General features: G+C 39.2%; 2 protein-coding genes across 2 annotated transcripts; one reads left to right on the top strand and one right to left on the bottom strand.

The window, feature by feature from the left end:
- Window positions 1-167: 167 nt before the first annotated feature.
- Window positions 168-5,845, bottom strand: LOC5568934 (mediator of RNA polymerase II transcription subunit 30). The gene is made up of 2 exons (XM_001658206.2): window positions 5,582-5,845; window positions 168-1,052 (listed from the first exon to the last, which is right to left on the bottom strand). The coding sequence occupies exons 1-2, from the start codon at window positions 5,700-5,702 to the stop codon at window positions 253-255; spliced, it is 921 nt and encodes a 306-aa protein (XP_001658256.1). The 5' UTR covers window positions 5,703-5,845; the 3' UTR covers window positions 168-252.
- A 2,708-nt stretch (window positions 5,846-8,553) lies between these two features.
- LOC5568936 (protein asteroid) lies at window positions 8,554-11,760 on the top strand. The gene is made up of 3 exons (XM_021847486.1): window positions 8,554-8,668; window positions 8,725-9,902; window positions 10,260-11,760. The coding sequence occupies exons 2-3, from the start codon at window positions 8,730-8,732 to the stop codon at window positions 11,547-11,549; spliced, it is 2,463 nt and encodes an 820-aa protein (XP_021703178.1). The 5' UTR covers window positions 8,554-8,668; window positions 8,725-8,729; the 3' UTR covers window positions 11,550-11,760.
- The last annotated feature ends 5,832 nt before the right edge of the window (window positions 11,761-17,592 follow it).

Below are 17,592 nucleotides of genomic sequence, written 5' to 3'. Positions count from 1 at the left end.
CTAGTGAAATTCTTGTTAGAAAATCTTATGGAAGTGTTTTCAGCTTTAAAAACTTCCAGCTTTTTGCAATTCAGTCTTAAGTTAAACTCCAGTTTTAATCAATGATAAGCCTAATCGCACTTCAGGGTAGTTCTTTCGAATCAATTCGTCGTACATACTTTCAAGACTTTATATTACGGCTGATAATTTAAGAGACTTTTCCATTACATTAAAAATAGCATCCACCTACCTGTCTGTGCACCAGTTCTACACTCAGCACCTTCTCATGCTAAGCATCGTGTTGATCTCCCAAATCGTCAGCCTGATCTTGTCGATGATTTCCCGCAGTTGCTTATTCTTCAGCATCACAATCTCAATAAGCTCGCGATTTTCCTGCAGTGCCTTCTTGTACTCCTCCGTGTGGATCGGTTCCGCCCGTTCCGGTTCCCCTTTAAGTGGTATCAGGCTTTCCACGTGGGTATATTCCATGCCCTGCTGGCAATTGTCGTTGCACTTGTCGTACAGCAGTCGCAGCCGCTTGAACAGCAACCGAATGGTGCGGAACTGTTCCTGAACTTTGGCCTTCTTGTCGTTGCTCGACGAGAGTCCCGCATTCGTTCCATTGGGGGGCTGTATTCCACGGAGCAATCCAAAAACTTCTTGAAACCGACTCACGATGTCTTGCACCGTTTCCTGGCCGATTCGGCAAAGCGTCAAAAGATTGAATTCCTTTTGTTGGACATTGGATGCGGCCTGTGTGCTAGCTACAGGTCCAGCATTCGGCTGTCCTGGCGGAGCTCCTCCAACGGTTCCAGTAGCGGATTGTGCAGCACTACTAACTGCCTGTCCACCAGCTGCCATCCCTAGCTGAGGCGATTGCTGAGGATTTTGCTGTTGCTGTCCTTGAGCCTGACCTTGGCCTGGTTGTTGCTGCTGGCCTTGGCCAGTTCCTTGGCTGGGGTTCGGTTGTTGCTGCTGCTGGATGTTCTGACCCATTCCAATATCCGGACCACTTTGTACCCCACCGGATTGCATTTGCTGTTGGTTCTGCATTACATTGCCCTGGTTGAAACCTGCAATTGAAATTGAAGATGTTTCGTTAGAAAGCACAGTGCTAGTAGTGACACAATAGGAACTTCAAGAGACCTCTTGCCTAAAAACAAGATACTAAACAGGGACCAAGAAGAGATAGATAAAAGAAACTTAACAGGAGCCAGGAGATTGATTCCTGAGGGAATTTCACCAGAATTGTATTGAGATATGTTTAGAGGAACTTCCATGGGCGTAAGCAGAGGACCGTTACTTCCTCACCATTGTCCACGGAGAAATTTAAAATAAACCGGTTTGCTACACAGGTGAACATTTTGTTTGAATTTTTAAAAGATGTTCTTCAGTATTTATGCTTGTGTAAAATTGCGTCATGATAAACTTTATGAATAAATCTTGGAATTCAACTAAAAGTCAGCTTTCTGAAGAAAAAAACTGAAGTTCGTGGATACAAAAATTAATTTGGACAAATTGAGATGTAGAATTGTGAAAAAAAAAATAGAATCGTTCTGGTGGGCTTCGATCCCACGACTCTAAGTACGACCACACATTCTCCTTCACAACTCTACATCTCCTTCGGCTCTCTTAGATGCCCAATTCGACTCTCCTAAGCGAGCCTACGAACACCAGCGAGAGATTTTTTTTAGCGTTGCACTGTTGCCTTGTTTTCCACCATACGTAGTTGGTTAACGCGCCCAGTGTAGCGTATTGGGAATCGTGGGATCGAAACACACCACAACGATTCCATTATTTTTTCACAATTTTACATCTCAATTTGTGTCTACGAACTTCAGGTTTTTTTTTTCAAAACACTGTCGGCTGGTTTAAGCCGTAATAGACATAACAACTCTAGTTTCGTAATCAGACTTCTGCCACCAAATGTCTTACCAGAAATCATTCGAAGGTTTTATCAACAATCTGCAAAACATCCTGCGAGGAATCGGCCAAAAATCTCTTATGAAACTCCAAAGGTATTTGCTAAGTATCTGATAAGTTTTCTTGAAATGAATTCATCCAGGAATTCTTTCAAAATTCTTTAAAGAAACCGATAACTCCGCTTATTCAAAAGGAACAATTTCTAAAATATTTCTTTATTTTCCACAATTCTTTATTTTCCACAATATACAATATATTAAGTTCTTCAATGAATTGCTTCAATGATCATTCCTATAATTTATTCTAGAAATCGGGGAGCTGCGAGCAGGATTGACAGAAACTCCTCTGCCGTACAAAAAGAAGCCGATTTTTAGGTTTTTCTGGGTAAAAATTGAGTTCAAAATTCACAACAGAAATCCTCAAACAATTCGAGTGAGAGTGCATCGAATTGCGAGGATTTTTTTGTTATTCTTTCTCTCTTGCTTCTGCATATACTATCCCTCGCTCGAGCTTTAGAAGAACTCTCGAGTGACCCGTTCGAGCAAAACAGGTCTCGCGGAGTTTTGATGGCACTCTTTTTTGATGGAATTTTCTTCCATTGTGTTTTGTGTTGCATCTTCCTAGCTCATTTTTCTTTGCCTCTGTGCTCAGTGTTTTCGCTCCCTCACAAAAAGGCAAAAACAGCACGCTGCTCTAGAGCATGCTACCGAACGTTTATCATGTTGAAGAGTAACCTTCTACCGTAACTTTCTGAGATAAATCGCCAGTGTCTTCTTGGAAGTCATATCTTCCGTCTAAGTCCGATGAACTGCTTCAGAAGGATTACGTTCTCTTTCCTATCTAAAGTCTAGTTTAGTGCTTTGGACACTACTAAGTGTACGGCTAGCAAGATAAAAATATTTATTTCAGTAATTCTTGCAAAGAACATACTGGGAAGTTTATATGAAGTTCTCCAAGTATAAGTATAAGATGTCATTTCATGTATCCCTCTCGACCTTGGTCGGAAATCATATCTATAATTACGCTACAAGAGTTCTATTTTTTAAATCATTCAAGAACCCTATTCTTGAAATTCTTGTACAGATACCTTATTAGATTAATATAATAGATATGTTTAAGAAATGAATACTTATAACTCTTTCAATGCTTTGTCTTCAATTGCTCCATAAAGTCGCACTCTGAAACTCTCGATGAAATGCAACCTGCGTCTAATAAAAAAAATAGTTTAGAGAAACCTCAGAACTCCTCCAAGAACTGGTTTGGTAATTCTTCCAGAACATCCTTTTCCCTTCTGGAATCAATACAGAATCACCAAATCAGAATGAGAACATCTCCAAGCATTGTCTTAGGCAGAGATTCAAAAAAAAAATAATACTCCGAGGATTTTTCCAGTAATTTGTTTTGAGTAGTATTGATGTATTATCCTAGCAATTTCTCCTGCAATTTTTTTCTGAATGAGCTAAGCTAAATATAGAAACTAGAATTCTTCCATAGATGTATTACAAAATAGTTCAAAGATTTTATCAGGTATTCATCTAATGATTCCTTCGTGTTTTAATTAAAATGTATCTGTGAATATTACCAAGAACACTAAAACAACACAATATATAAAGACATTTAACAGTTATTCACGGGGATATCCCTGAAAAAAATCTCAAAGAAATCCCTTAAGAATCTCTAAAAATTTCCTTCTCGGTGAAACAATCCTTCATAGAATTTGGAACATGTGTGGCAGAGTTCCCGATTTTTTTTGTGTAGCATTGTGTTCTGTTTAAATATTTTGACGATATCCCAAGAAACAACATTAGAAAAAAAAAAATAAGAAATCCTCAAATAATTTTAAAATAAATTTAGAATATTGAAAAAAAAAAACGTTGGCAGTATTCCTGAAACAATTCCAAGGGGTATTCCGAGTGTAATTCCTGAAGGAATTAAAAAGGAAATATTCTAAGGAATCTGTGGAGAAACTTAATTTATCATTAGTGGAACTCTATTTATACTTCCAGGAATCCAGGACAAACTACTTGAGAAATGTTTGGAGTGGTTTACGGAGGAGTCTTTACGACAAATGTCAGTATAAAATTCTTTTATAGAATTGGATTTTAAAGTTTTACATTACCCGGAGACTCAGAAATCCTCGAAGGAGCATTGTGAACTTGTTACATCTCGTTTCCAAAACTGGTCGAGGTAAGGATGATTAATTTTATTATTATTTGATTAACTTTATTATTATTTGAGCAACTATGTGAAGGCGTAAGCTATTTTTAATATATAGACTATATTAATACTTTCGTCACGACGTACTCTAAAGCTAAAAATTCTGTTCATTTCAGTGCCGTTTAAATTTGAAAAATATTAGCGGAAATTGTTTCTATTATATTTGGAAAATTGTTACTCCAAATTTTTTTTTTTTTTTTTTTGAGATTTCTTAGTTAAGATGCTTTTGAAGAACAAACCTTAAAAAAATAATATCGGCGTTCTAAACGTTGTTTCTCATTCGTGTAAAATTTTATCAATCGTTTTTTCAAATCAATGATAAATTAAAAAAAAAAATAAAGCATGTACAAGGTGTCCACTGTATAAAATGAACAGTCCTTAAAATTGCTGGTCATTAGGATTTTCCCAAAGTTTTTTTTAGAACTTTTTCTAGAGAGTTTTGAGTCCTTCAGGAATTTATACAAGAATTCTACCATCGTTTTCTAAATACTTCCACCGGGACTCCCGTTTGGAACATCATCCAGAATCCAACCAGTTTTTTGTCTAGTGATTTTCTAGGATTTTCTACAAAATTGTCGTTCAGGATTCCAACCAGGAATTTCTCTAGGAATAACTCCGAGGATTCTTCCTAGGATTCCTTCAGGAACCACTCCAGAAATTCTTTGAGAAATGTCTGGCTCATCACGGAGATTACGATTTTACTTGAGAGTAATCAGGAATGTAATCCTTGGATGAACTGATGGATTTTTTTTCATTAGGAATTCCAGGTTGAAGTATTAAGTATTAAGAGTATTGCCCAGAATAATCCCTGGAGAAATGTTTAGAACAAATAAAAATATAAAAAACTAACGTTTCTTTTTATTAAACTCTGGATTGACTCTTTATGGATTTTTTTGGAAGAATCCCTGTGAAATTCGTTGGAACATCTCCTATAGTACTGGGGAAATTAGTCGAATATAAGTAAAATATATCTGGACGAAACCCTGGCATAGTCTCTTCTGGGAACATTTTCAGTGGCCCTTGTGGAAATTACAGAAGGTAGAAGCGTTGGAGTGCTCAAGGATCTCCTAGAGCAATTTCAAGAAATTCCTAGAAGCATCCCTCGGGGCCTTCCTTAGTCGAGTGGTCAGAGTCCGCGGCTACGAAGCAAAGCAATGCTGAAGGAGTCTGGGTTCGAGGAACCACAGAAAGATATTATTCTCACAGTTGAAAACCGGAATTTTCGACACGCGAAAAACGGATTTTCTCCAAGACCATGCGTCAGAGCTACGTAGGGCAAGGTGCACACCACGTCCGCTATCCAGCGCACTATGCCCGACGTTGGGTTCAACGCATATATTTAGAGAAAAATCGGTTTTCGCGTGTCGATGATTCCGGCTTTCAACTGGAGACGCGATACAGGTTCCTGATTCCTGCCTGTTCCGAGGGGCAAATCTAATAGAAATAAACATTAACTACGAACCCATCATTCCCATTTGGTTGGGGACACCCATCTGATTGAGCTGCTGCTGCATCATCGGACTGTTGAAGTTCCCGCGATGTCCACTGGGACTCTGGTAGCCGCTTGGGTATTGACCGGACATGGCTTTCGACACGAATTACCGACGGAATAATGCACAAGAAACTACAAAAATCGGGAAAAAGAACTCTTCGTTCGGAGATATCCTGTTGTAAACAACGCGATCCAACCGGGATTTTCAAGGCTACTAATGATGACAGATACGATGCGATGCGCGATGACAAAACGTTACCAGGGCCGTATCGAAAACAAAGGATCTTGTGTTAATTCAAAAATCGAGCAGTTCTACCCGAACAGCGAATGAGCCTCTGTACGTGCCATAAATTCTTTTGTTCTTTTGACTTTTACTGTGCGCCGTGTGTTGGTGCTTTCTCGCTCTCTCTCACGGGCAACTTGAAAACAGTGCGCACAGTAAAAGTCAAACGTTTTATAGCATGCAAAGGCTCATATCCACACTCAAAATAATCCAAACGTCATTGCTACGTGAAAAATCACAGATTATTCCAAATTCATTTTACCTCCACTTCACCTGACTAAGATAAAGAGCACTAAACCATTGATAACCACCAAACAGTGACTCGGTGATTGTTACTGAGGTTATTGTGCATTCAGATTAACTTTAGACCGAAGTTCATAAAAGAAATGAAATATCACCAACAAAAGTTCGCCGATGTTCGGCGTCGGCATTCTACCGAAGTGCTACGCCGACAAAGGTATTCGTCGGCGAAGCACTAAATTAGAATGCCGACGCCGAACTTCGCCGAAGTTTTGACTGCCGAACTTTTAATTGTCACTCGAATTGTCAATACCTATCGCACTTACGTGAAATTCACGTAGGTGCCTTAGTTCATTTTGACATCTGCATATTGTACGTACATTCGGTGTTGAGCTCAAATCCTAAGATGGCGCCCGCTTGATTTTTGAAGAACTTCAAAAGCTACTGAACTTTAAACCACAGAGAAACAGACGTAATACTTAGAACAAATCGCGATAAAAATCATAGTCGCGAAAAAAATGTACGCCCAATGCTAAAAAAAAACTGTAGTAGGCCGATGGACCAATAGGTGGTGGTAGTGTGTAAACGTCAGACACGAACAAAAACGACGCGAGCGCTGCGGGTGGTCGATTGAGCACCTACCAGATATTCGAATCGATCGATAAAAAGTTGTTCGATGGACAGCAATGAGAGTGTGACGTCTGTTTGTTTGTGTTTAAACCCTGTGCAAGATTGATTTCAAGGTAAATATGCTTTGAATACCGAAGAATCCCTGCATTACTTCATATTTTATTCCTGATTCATAACCTCTATCAATTATAGCACGTGAAGGCTACAACAAGACAGGTCAAACTCACAAAAATTGGGAAATAGGATTCAAAATGTTCAGATTGACAATAAAAATATCACAATCTTTTAAGTTTGTTTATATTTTCCAATTGGAAATCAGTTTTCTTCCAAAGCCTATTAGAAATAAGGTTGGTCTTTATTACAGTTAAAGTTAATGCAAAAGCCATCTAGATCCTATTGAAACGCTTCGTAAAGGCTACCGGAAAATCCACGTAGCAGTTAGGGTTTATTCAAAAATTTCATAACGCCAAAAATGGCCATTTTCAACACCCACCCACCCTCTTATAACGCATTTTGTAAGAATATTTTCCGAATTTTGTATGACCTGTAACATGTTGAAGACACCCACCCACCCCCTTCAGCGTTATGAAATATGTGAATGGGGCTCTGCATTGTTTTGATTTTGCAAGGGGTTTTGACTTTTACTGGCCTTGTTGTTTACAAAATTTATGGAAGAGTAAAAGAGAGAGGAAGATTTTTGTGCAGAGCCCCATGGGCCCTTACATGTAGCGCCGGTGGAATGGACGAAGTTCAAAAGTTCATGCGTTCATCTGGGCTACCTATGATTCACGTAAGAGCTACGTGGAAAGTGCGATGGTATAGTGCCCTGAAACTATTTTTAAAACCCGTTTGAATTTAATATGGAAACCGCGTTTGAATCACCCCTCGCCAAATTTTACTTCGGGAGCTGTCATTATATACTGCTTCGCGTTAGAAAATGGGTTAACCAACGTGCGAAGTTTAATTTTTGACCAACTTCGCCGCGTCGCAACTCGATTATCAATAGTGCGCATAATGCACACGATGACGGGCATAGATGCGCACTATAGCGAAGTGACTCGCGACGCGGCGAAGTTGGTCAAAAAACGAACTTCGCACGTTGGTTCATCCATTTTTAGTCGCGAAGCAGTATATGTTAATTGAAATGTCATTGAGTCGACGGAATAAAATCGTTTTTAATCATTTACTTTATCAAAATTAAGATATTAAAGCGCAATAAAATCATGTCACACTAAGAAAAATGTGCTCTTTCGAACAAGCTACAAGAAACTGTGAATTTTTCATCACTAACAACCCAATTGGCTTGTTTAGGGGTATCCTGTTTTATACATATTCTAATTCTACTTTAAAAACTGAGCCAGAATCCAAAGTTTCATAATTTTCCGTACCCTGGAACTATGTTAAAAACACGTATGAATTTAGAATGGAAATCGCGTTTGAATCACCCCTCGACAAATTTTACTTCGGGACGAACTGTCATTATGTAAATTGAAATGTCATTGAGTCGATGGATTGAAATCTGTTTTGATCATTTACTGTATCAAAATTAAGATATTAAAACGCATTAAAATCGCGTTACACTTAGAAAGATATGCTCTTTCGATAAATCTAAAAAAAGCTGTGAATTTTTCATCACTAAACAACCCAATTGAAGCGAGATTCAAAAAGTTATATAAAAACTGCTCGAAATTTGCTAGCATCGTTTTCATCGTCGCCCAATGCTATCGCGATGTGCGAGCAGAAAACCAAAACATCTCGATGATTGCTGCCAAAGCTGTTTTTTTTTCTTTGTATTTGTCGTTCAGACAGGCTAAGATGCCAAAGCTGTTTGAAATTTTTGCAAAACGTGCACCATCGTTCATCGGAATTTTAAAATTTTGGCCATATAAACGTGAAATAATATGGTAAGATTGTGGTATATTAATAAATCGAGAGGTTCTGTATCACTATCCACTTCCAGCTGCAATGGGCGTTCGCGGTTTGACGACGTACATCGCATCGAATGCGGAACGCTTCCTGGATCCGTACGAACTGCACGATACCGATCTGGTTATCGATGGGGATAATCTGTGCTTCCAGCTGTTTGTGCGCTCCGAGGAGCGGATGGGTGCTTTTGGGGGTAACTACGACCACTACTTCCGGGCGGTGGTGGAATTTTTCGAACTGCTCAGGAAGTGTAATGTCCAGCCGTGGGTTTTGCTGGACGGTGGCTATGAACAGTGCAAGCTGAAAACGGTCCGCAGCCGGATGCTGGGGAGGATACAGTTTGTGAAGAGTGTTCGGCCGGGTTCGAATCGGTTGATTATTCCGCTGCTTGTGCGGGAAGTGTTCGTGGATGCCATGCGGGCGGCCAAGGTTCCCTTCATGAGGTGCCTGTTCGAAGCGGACAATGAGGTGGCCATACTGGCCAGGAAGCTGAATTGTCCGGTGTTAAGCTATGATAGCGATTTTTATATACACAATGTGAAGTACATACCTTACGTTACGTTAAATCATAAGATCTACCGGAAAGTGATTGAAAACGAAGAAAATTTCAAAATTGAGCTGTTGAATCAAAAAGGCGGCAAGAAGAGATCAAAGCGCGTATTATTGAAGCAAGGAGACGGTCCACTAGAAGAAGAGAATGTCCATGATTCTTACTGTTATCTGGACTGCTCTCTGTACACCATAGAGAATCTAATCGGTAAGGATGAGAGATTGAAACCGGAAATGCTTCCCCTATTTGCCGCACTGCTAGGAAACGATTATATCAGTCGTCGAATACTGTCCAAGTTCTATGCCTCTATGAAAGTAGGTAAGATTAGTCGAAAAGTGGCAGTCCACCAGCGAAGAGTAGTTGCCATTCTTAAATGGCTGAAACACCACTCGCTGAAGTCCGCCACAATGACCATTCTGAATCAGGTGCAGGAGAAGCACCGCGATGGACTGCTAAGGCAATTGGAAGGGGCAATGTATGGATACAATTGTGAAGAGTGCCAATCATTTGAGTTCTTTGGCTTCGAGGAGGATCACACTGAAACATTGGAGGATGGTGCGGATAAACTTCGGGATTATCTGGCGAATGCTGAAGACGGGGAAACTGTTGAGTTGGAAGAGTCGGATGATGAGGCGGTTGACGAAGAGAGAACTGAGAATGAGGTAAGTCAACTCAACGCCTTCATACGTGTAGTTTTGCGCTTTAAATTTCAATTTGTTTTTTTTTTTTGGGAAGATTCATAGTAATGTAAAACTAGGTAACTAAAAATGAGGATAACATTGATTGTGCGAGTTGCATATTAGACTCCTTATGATAACTAAATTAACGTTATTTAGTTAAGAAAATCAAAATCATGACTGAATTGTCGTTCGTGATATATAAATTTCTGATTTATTCTCAAGTAACTTCTTCAAGTATCGAACGTCACTATTTTTTCAAATCTGATTACTAAAATAACTATTTTTGCCACGATTCTTAGCTACCAGCACTGGAATGATCCTATCTTCTCTTTGTTGTAGGCTAACTCGGATGATGGAAACTCTGGAGGAGAAGAGTCTGAAGAAGTGGAAGACGATACAACGTCCCCAAAGGCTAATGCATTCAACTGGGAACCATGGCTATTAGAAATCTATCAAGCTGCCCTTACGCCACGATTCGTAGTCGACTTGTATCACTCATGCCTGTATATCAACTACCCTCAAGTGGAAAACATCAACGAACCGGATAGCAATGAACTGTGCTACGACTTGTTGAGATACATTTTCTCCTTGCTGAAAAGTTCTAAATATGCTAACAACTTCCGGTACCTGACTAGGTGTGAAAGAGTAGCCCAGTTTCGTTGGTTAAAGTTTGAAAATGTTGAAATGCCAGAGGGGGTTAACTTCAATCCAAACAAAAGAAAAAATGTCGCGCTATTGAAAGTGGCGTTTCGAGATTTCTCCAACTGTGAGGAAATCTTCACCGCGGTTTCTCAACTGCCGGCCAACATGCAATTGTACTTTCTCTGTTTAGTATTTTGGGCAACGAAACAGCCCGCAGTGACACCCGTCCACGTGCACGCTCTCATCGTTTGCCTAATTCAGCTGCAAATGATAGACAAGCGTCTGCCGAATAAGTCACGAGACGCCAAAGTGTTTCAAAAGAACCAAAAAGCCTATCTGGACAACCAACGAAAGGCGTTCCAAAAGACCGAACCACCCAGTCAAGAATTGCCATCGAAAGCAACATTTAAAAAAATAACCACCGCAATCACCAAACCGGAAGCGATACTAACCTACGACCTTCTGCTGACACATTTTTCGATCAACGATCGCATGCTCCGGAGGCACGGTGAATTGGATCGTCCCACAGCTCACATCTACGCGCAGCTGCAAGCCGTCGTGTTGAATTTATTCACCCTGAACGGTCTGTTAGGTCACCCGCTAGAGCCGACTCGGATGCACGAATTCTACAACGGATTGTTCATTCATAACCTCTACCAAAGCCTGAAATCCCGGCAGGATCCCCTGGATTACATCAAGGGAACCGTGTTCCGGTACTCGGGAACGATGTTTGCCATTCATCGAATGTTGTACGAATGGTTGGTGCGACTGGTTCCACAGTTCGAAACGCGCATAAAAACGACCAGGACGGTCAAAAAAGTGCCACAGATACCGAAGGAATCGGTTCAAAGGAAAAAGGAACAGGTGAAGCAGATGGTAAAGAACGATTGCTTGCTGGATTCAAAATCCAGCGAGGAAGAAGAAGACGATGCTGAGTATAACGATCTAAATAACCAGTTCAGTCAGTTGTTGGTTAGTGGGCAGTGATTAAGTTTCATGGTAAGTAGCTAACGTTGATTTTAGATAAAATTTGATTGTAGATGATCTTCATTTCTGCATTACACCTCTCATGGGACAGTATATGCTTTTTAGTTAAAAGTTTCGAATGCATTTCTACTGTTATTCACTGGGAACTTTCTTTGTCAATGACCCAAAAAAGTCAAAGTAATTTCCAATATAAAAGAAATCATGTCATCTTCATTATGTAGAGCATGGAAAAAATAACGGCAACACGATGTACTTCATATTAAGAAATACAACGAGTTTGCAATTATTTATTTGAGAACAAACGATTACACTGCAAGTCTCACAGTTTCTATCGAAAGTGTGTAGGTGTATAGAATTCATTTTGTGGTCACTGTTTTAAGTATTTTACTGGTGCAATATGCTAAGCTCTGGGCGATGGTTATTATTTCTTATGTAAGAGTCAGATTCTGCAGCGTAGGGTGGATTTAATTGTTCGCGAATTATTACATTTCTCGCGTACAGTATCATAAGCGTGTATATGCAATGATCGATTTCTCTTCGTCGATTTTCTCTTTTGCTAATTACTTGGGCAGATCACTGTTCTCGACAGCAATTTTTGTTTTACTAGAAAGTACTCTTTGTTCTTCGTCATGACGCATCACAAAATGTTCCGAAAATCGAGTGAATTTCGTATACTACTCTAAAGAGAAAATTGACGAAGATAAATTGATCACTGCAGATACGCTTGTATGATACTAAATGCGAGATTTGTAAAATATCTCTGATGACCACAGTTCCTGTACCGTTCTAACTAATTCATTTCTATGGCTAAGTTCATAAATCGAGATGATATATTCTACGTACAAAATGATTGTTTGAAGAATATTTTTTAAGAGTCAATTATTCGGTAAAAAAGTCGAAATAAAACAAGCAAACGTATTTACTTTTTTGGGTTTGATAGATAAAACAGAGTCCGAAATTTCTTCGGTTATCCAGTTCGTATTATTACCCGATGACTAAAGGATTCTTCTCTGCTGCAGTTAATCTTCCAGCATTCGATTTATTTTAGGTCGTCATATCCATACTACCAGATTTCAGCAGGTTAGAGAACCCGCAAAATTTGATTCGCTTGTTAAACTCTGCGCAAAGAACCCCAAAGTAATGAAATATTCCATTAGGTTTTGCTACAAGGAAAACCTTGAAAACTCCTGGAAAGTTCTGAGAGGTGTTCTTAATATAACATGTTGAACTGAATACATTTTACTAGCGATTTTCCCTTGAATTTTTTTCACGATTACTCTAATCTAGTTGTTACAAAGGATCTTCCAAAGATTTGTACAATAATTGATCCAGGAAAACCAACAATATTTACCGTGCATTCCCGGTTATTTGCAAACCATCAGGATCCATTTTTAATTTGAATTTCTAGTTACCAAAATGAAAAAATGTGTTTCTGGTCACCTCATTGGCTAATTGGTTTTGTTTTGATTCTGCATCCCGTTTCACAACGTTCCATTTCACTTCATTGCGTCCCATAAGCTGAATGACGTTTGAATAATTTTTAATGTTATAGTAGGTACTTTCAAATTAAAAATTATTCAAACGTCATTCAGCCAATGAGGTGACCAGAGACACATTTTTTCGTTGTGCGTAAGGTAACTAGAAATTCAAATTAAAAATGATACCCTGATACCTTGATGACTACAGTATAGCGTCACGCCATTGCCAGGGTATTGTAGAGTTCCATCGTTGTCGGTCTAGGGCGATACTTCTCCAGTTTCCCCGAACGTTGAGGAAAACCAGGCCCTCTTCCACTGCGTATTCTTCTTTTTGTTCTTGGCATTAACGTCCTCACTGGTACAGAGCTCACTTCTCAGCTCAATGTTCTTATGAGCACTTCCACAGTTATTAACTGAGAGCTTTTTTTGCCAAAGTTGCCATTTTCGCATTCGTATATCGTTGGCAGGTACGATTATACTCTATGCCCAGGGAAGTCAAGGAAATTTCCGTTACGAAAAGATCCTGAGACGACCGGGAATCGAACCCAGACACCTTCAGAATGGCTTTGCTTTGTAGCCGCGGACTCGGCTATGGAAGGCCCCTATCCAGCGTATTCGTGGTCTTCCACGAACCTTTCAACCTTCTGATAATCGATTAAATTGAATAATTATTTCAACTGCATTTGATTGATCCTACAAATGACCATTTCCGAGTGCCCTGGAAGCCTCAAATTTATGATAAAATGCACAATTTGTATCTCAACATCTGTGACAAACTTATGGGAACGCATTGTAGTGAACTATTTTGCCCAATCTATACATTTAGAGATTTGAAACGGTTTAGTAGAGTAAAGTGGGGCAAAAGTTCGAGTGGGGTAAGAGTTTCTTTTGAAGATTTCTAGCTCAATTCAAAACAAATCTTATAAATGTCATGGTGGTTCGAATGCTATTCAAGTAAGAGACTTTTACTCCAAATATCATAAAAATCGATTGAGATTTGGAAAAGATATGGCTATTTGTTGTTTTTTGACGTGAATATTGTAATTTTTAGTCAAACTTTCGTTGCATGGAACCAATTGAAGATAAAATCATTTTCAATATTTTATGTAAGGGCGTTTCTAGGCCTATCATAAGGTTGCTTTGAGGTTAGTTTTTACATAAATGCTTGAAAACAATTTTTGGCCCATAGTGGGGCAAAAGTTCGAATCAGCGGGGCAAAAGTTCGACCCATGTATAAAATCACGGAAAAATTTGCATATTGCCTAAAATCCACATATTATCTTCAAATTTATTTAAATTTGTCTGATCGTGTGAAAACTGTCACCAAAATTTTACATTTTCACTTAGTTTCATGAAAAACTGCTATTTTTGAGTATATTAATGTGTATTTTTCGGCAAACTTAAGTTTACGGCTGGTGTAAAGTATGCCTGTCATAAAAGGATCGATATTTTGTGTTTTAGCCAGCGAAATTTTGCCCCACACTAGATTCGAACTCTTGCCCCACCGGTGGGGCAATAGTTCGAATAAGACAATCAATTTTGAAACTGTTATAATTTAAAATGGGTAAATTTTTTGACACAAATTTGTTCAGCAAAATTTTAGCCAATATGTTGAAGGTTCACTGTATAGTATTTGTTTTGTTTTAACTGCTATTGTTTTCCTGGAAACTTTGATTATACCATTAAGGTCGAACTTTTGCCCCACCTTACTCTACCTAACAAATCCCAGTTCTTCAGGGTAATAAGTCCGAGTGGCCACATCCAGAGTATTCTAAATGGTGCAACACTCTTCATTAATAATGTTGAATATCAAATCTTAATGATTTATGCAAATTAAAAATATTGCCATCGGAAATAAATTAGGATAACTTGGCATGTCCCAAAAAACGCCTTTTTCTACCCGACTTGACCCAGTGACCCACCGCAGTAACTCCGGCTACCGGAGTATTCCCGAGTTCCTCCGACCACTTCTAGAAACTAGATATGTGATCCAGTTTACTGACAAAAAATTATTTGAATCTGTTAAGTATTTGCTAAGTGGTAAGGGTTTTAGTATTTTTGCTTTCACTCAGGCCTATACGGGTTAACCTTTCATAAAATCTCCGTATATCGGTCCAGTTGCGCTTGAGCTACCTTTCTTCGTGTTGTCTTTTCTTTCTGCGGTGAATTCGCTTTTCTTCGGCTCTCGCTGCCCTATACCGCTCTCTGTTCTGTCAAGCCCACTGGTAAGAAGCCATGTTTTTGAAGTGAGCATCAGATTTAAGAGGAATTACTGATTTTGGCAAAATCGTATGAAAGGTAATTTTCCGTTTTATGAAACTGTCTCCGAGGATCACCATACACGCTGTGAACTAGACTATCGAAATTCACACATTTTGCCTTATGAAAGGTGGAACTGTTATTGCAATACGAACGCTTTGCACCTCACATCAAGGCATCGACAAGCGCGTGGTGTACGCACGGGCCTATCGATCGCAAGGTCCTTGGTTCGACTTCAGGTTACCGCGAAAACATTTTTTGTTTTCAAATTTTGGTTTCACAAGGCAAAGCTATGAATTTAAACCCGATTTATTGTGGCGAATTTTCATAAGTGGCTCCTATGTTTTTCGATAGCCCATTTGCCTGAGTGTGCGGAAACTGAAAGATATAGTTATAGCCTGGGAGGGAGGCACCGATACTACACACGAAATATAGAACAATGTTTGTTTGAACTGCAAGATAACTCCAGCTTGCCAACAACAATCAAGGCATGCTTGGGAAAAATCGCTAGTTTTCTTTTGTTGTGTACTTTCGATTTTTCCTGACAAACATGGAAAAAGGGCCCCAGATCTATGCACTAAATATTCATTTTTATTGAAAAAAGTAAAACGATGCGTTTTTCAATGCTATATATTCAATCCGATTGAAAGGTGCTCACGTAACATTACTTGCATTGTGTGCATGAATTGATTTTCATTCTATTTTTGTCACTTTTGATGAAATGCGAAAATGTGTTTCAATCATTTACGCGCTTTTTCCTTGTTAGTCCAATGTTTGAGATCTGGGCTCACAGTGACAGTGGAATCTCGGCTCACTATGACGTACATAAATTTTGTATTGGTTTCTCCCTCCCAGGTTTCTCCCTCCCAGGTTATATCATACTGGGCAATCAAATACAAATTTTCAGTCCTGTGTTAGCTATCCCATAAGTCGACAAGCGTTGGATATTGAAGCACAGCGTTCTGTTAGTTCTGAAACTCGTGACGCTGAGTAACCGCGCCAGAATTTTAGCTACAACAAGATAATGATCTGAGTCGATATTAGGGCTTCGGAAGGTCCTGATATCCATGACATCTGAGAAATGCCGCCCATCAACCAGCACGTGGTCTATTTGGGAGCAGGCATCGCCACTCGGGTGTCGCCAGGTGTGTTTGCGGATATTCTTTTGTGTGAAGTACACTCAGAAATAACAAAATTCACTAAATGAATTTATTCTATTAGTTTGAGAACTTACCAAAAATTATTCACTCAGAAATGACGAAATTCACCCAGTGACTTAATTTCATTCATTTGAGAAGTTAACAAGATTTATTCATTGCAAAGTCTGAAGCATATGCATTTTATGCCTTAATTTCAGATCTATTTCTACTATATTAGTTTAAGCAACAAAATGGATATATTTTATATTGGCAGTCATTGAGAATCAGGTCGGTCCGCCATTATAGAAAGTTCTCCGCAGTAAAGAAAGTGTGTTGAATAAATTTGAATCGTTTATATGGTTGAAAAGCACCGAGAAATAACAAGCATAAGTGGTAAGAAAGTTAGTCCTATTCTTCTCCAGTAAAATCCCTTATCAGTAAAATTGCCTATTTTCCAGAAATCTCGTTTCAGTCAGGAAGTTCGGAGAAGATTCAAACACTTTCCAATTGCTGCTCCACCGAACTGTCACATCCTTTGCGTCCACAAATTACGTAACACTCGCAGGGCCCCCAAACGTTACCACTCATACAAAAATTTTAAAATTGCCATTCAAAACGCGTTCCGGAGGGGGGGGGACAAGAAATTAAGAACTTCACATAGCTCTATCACCAGTTCCTTGTCGATGTAATGCTAGCGCCGAAATTTTACTACCATATCATCAGCCAAGGTTCCTTCAGCCGCTTCAGCATAGTTGCTGGGAATAAATCCTGCGGATTTCCGATTCGAACACAGTGATGGGAAATCGATTTGATTTATTTTGTAATTATTTTATAGTAGGGGAACCTGGTCCAATTCGGACCCTGTTCTAATTCGGACCATCAAGCATTTCTCAATACTGGCGCTACTGTAAAGATCGTGGGTACCGTTTTTCTGCTCACCGTTTGGCTTAGATCTAACACAATAAATTTGACGCCTTTCAGTTATTACGTTTGATTTTTATATTAGTTTATTGTTTTGAAGTGCTCAGGTGTGCTGTCGGTTGGCGTTATTTCCAAGCTTCTATAAGCGACAATAATTATCCAATCTCTCTGTGTTATTTTATAATCGAATCACCCTAGCCTAAGCTTTCATCTGACCATATGGTTTTGATATGTCTATGCACCGTT

Source organism: Aedes aegypti, chromosome 2, assembly GCF_002204515.2.
Source record: "Aedes aegypti strain LVP_AGWG chromosome 2, AaegL5.0 Primary Assembly, whole genome shotgun sequence".
In the NCBI taxonomy this organism is placed as follows: domain Eukaryota; kingdom Metazoa; phylum Arthropoda; class Insecta; order Diptera; family Culicidae; genus Aedes; species Aedes aegypti.
This window is presented reverse-complemented; position numbering and strand designations above follow the sequence as displayed.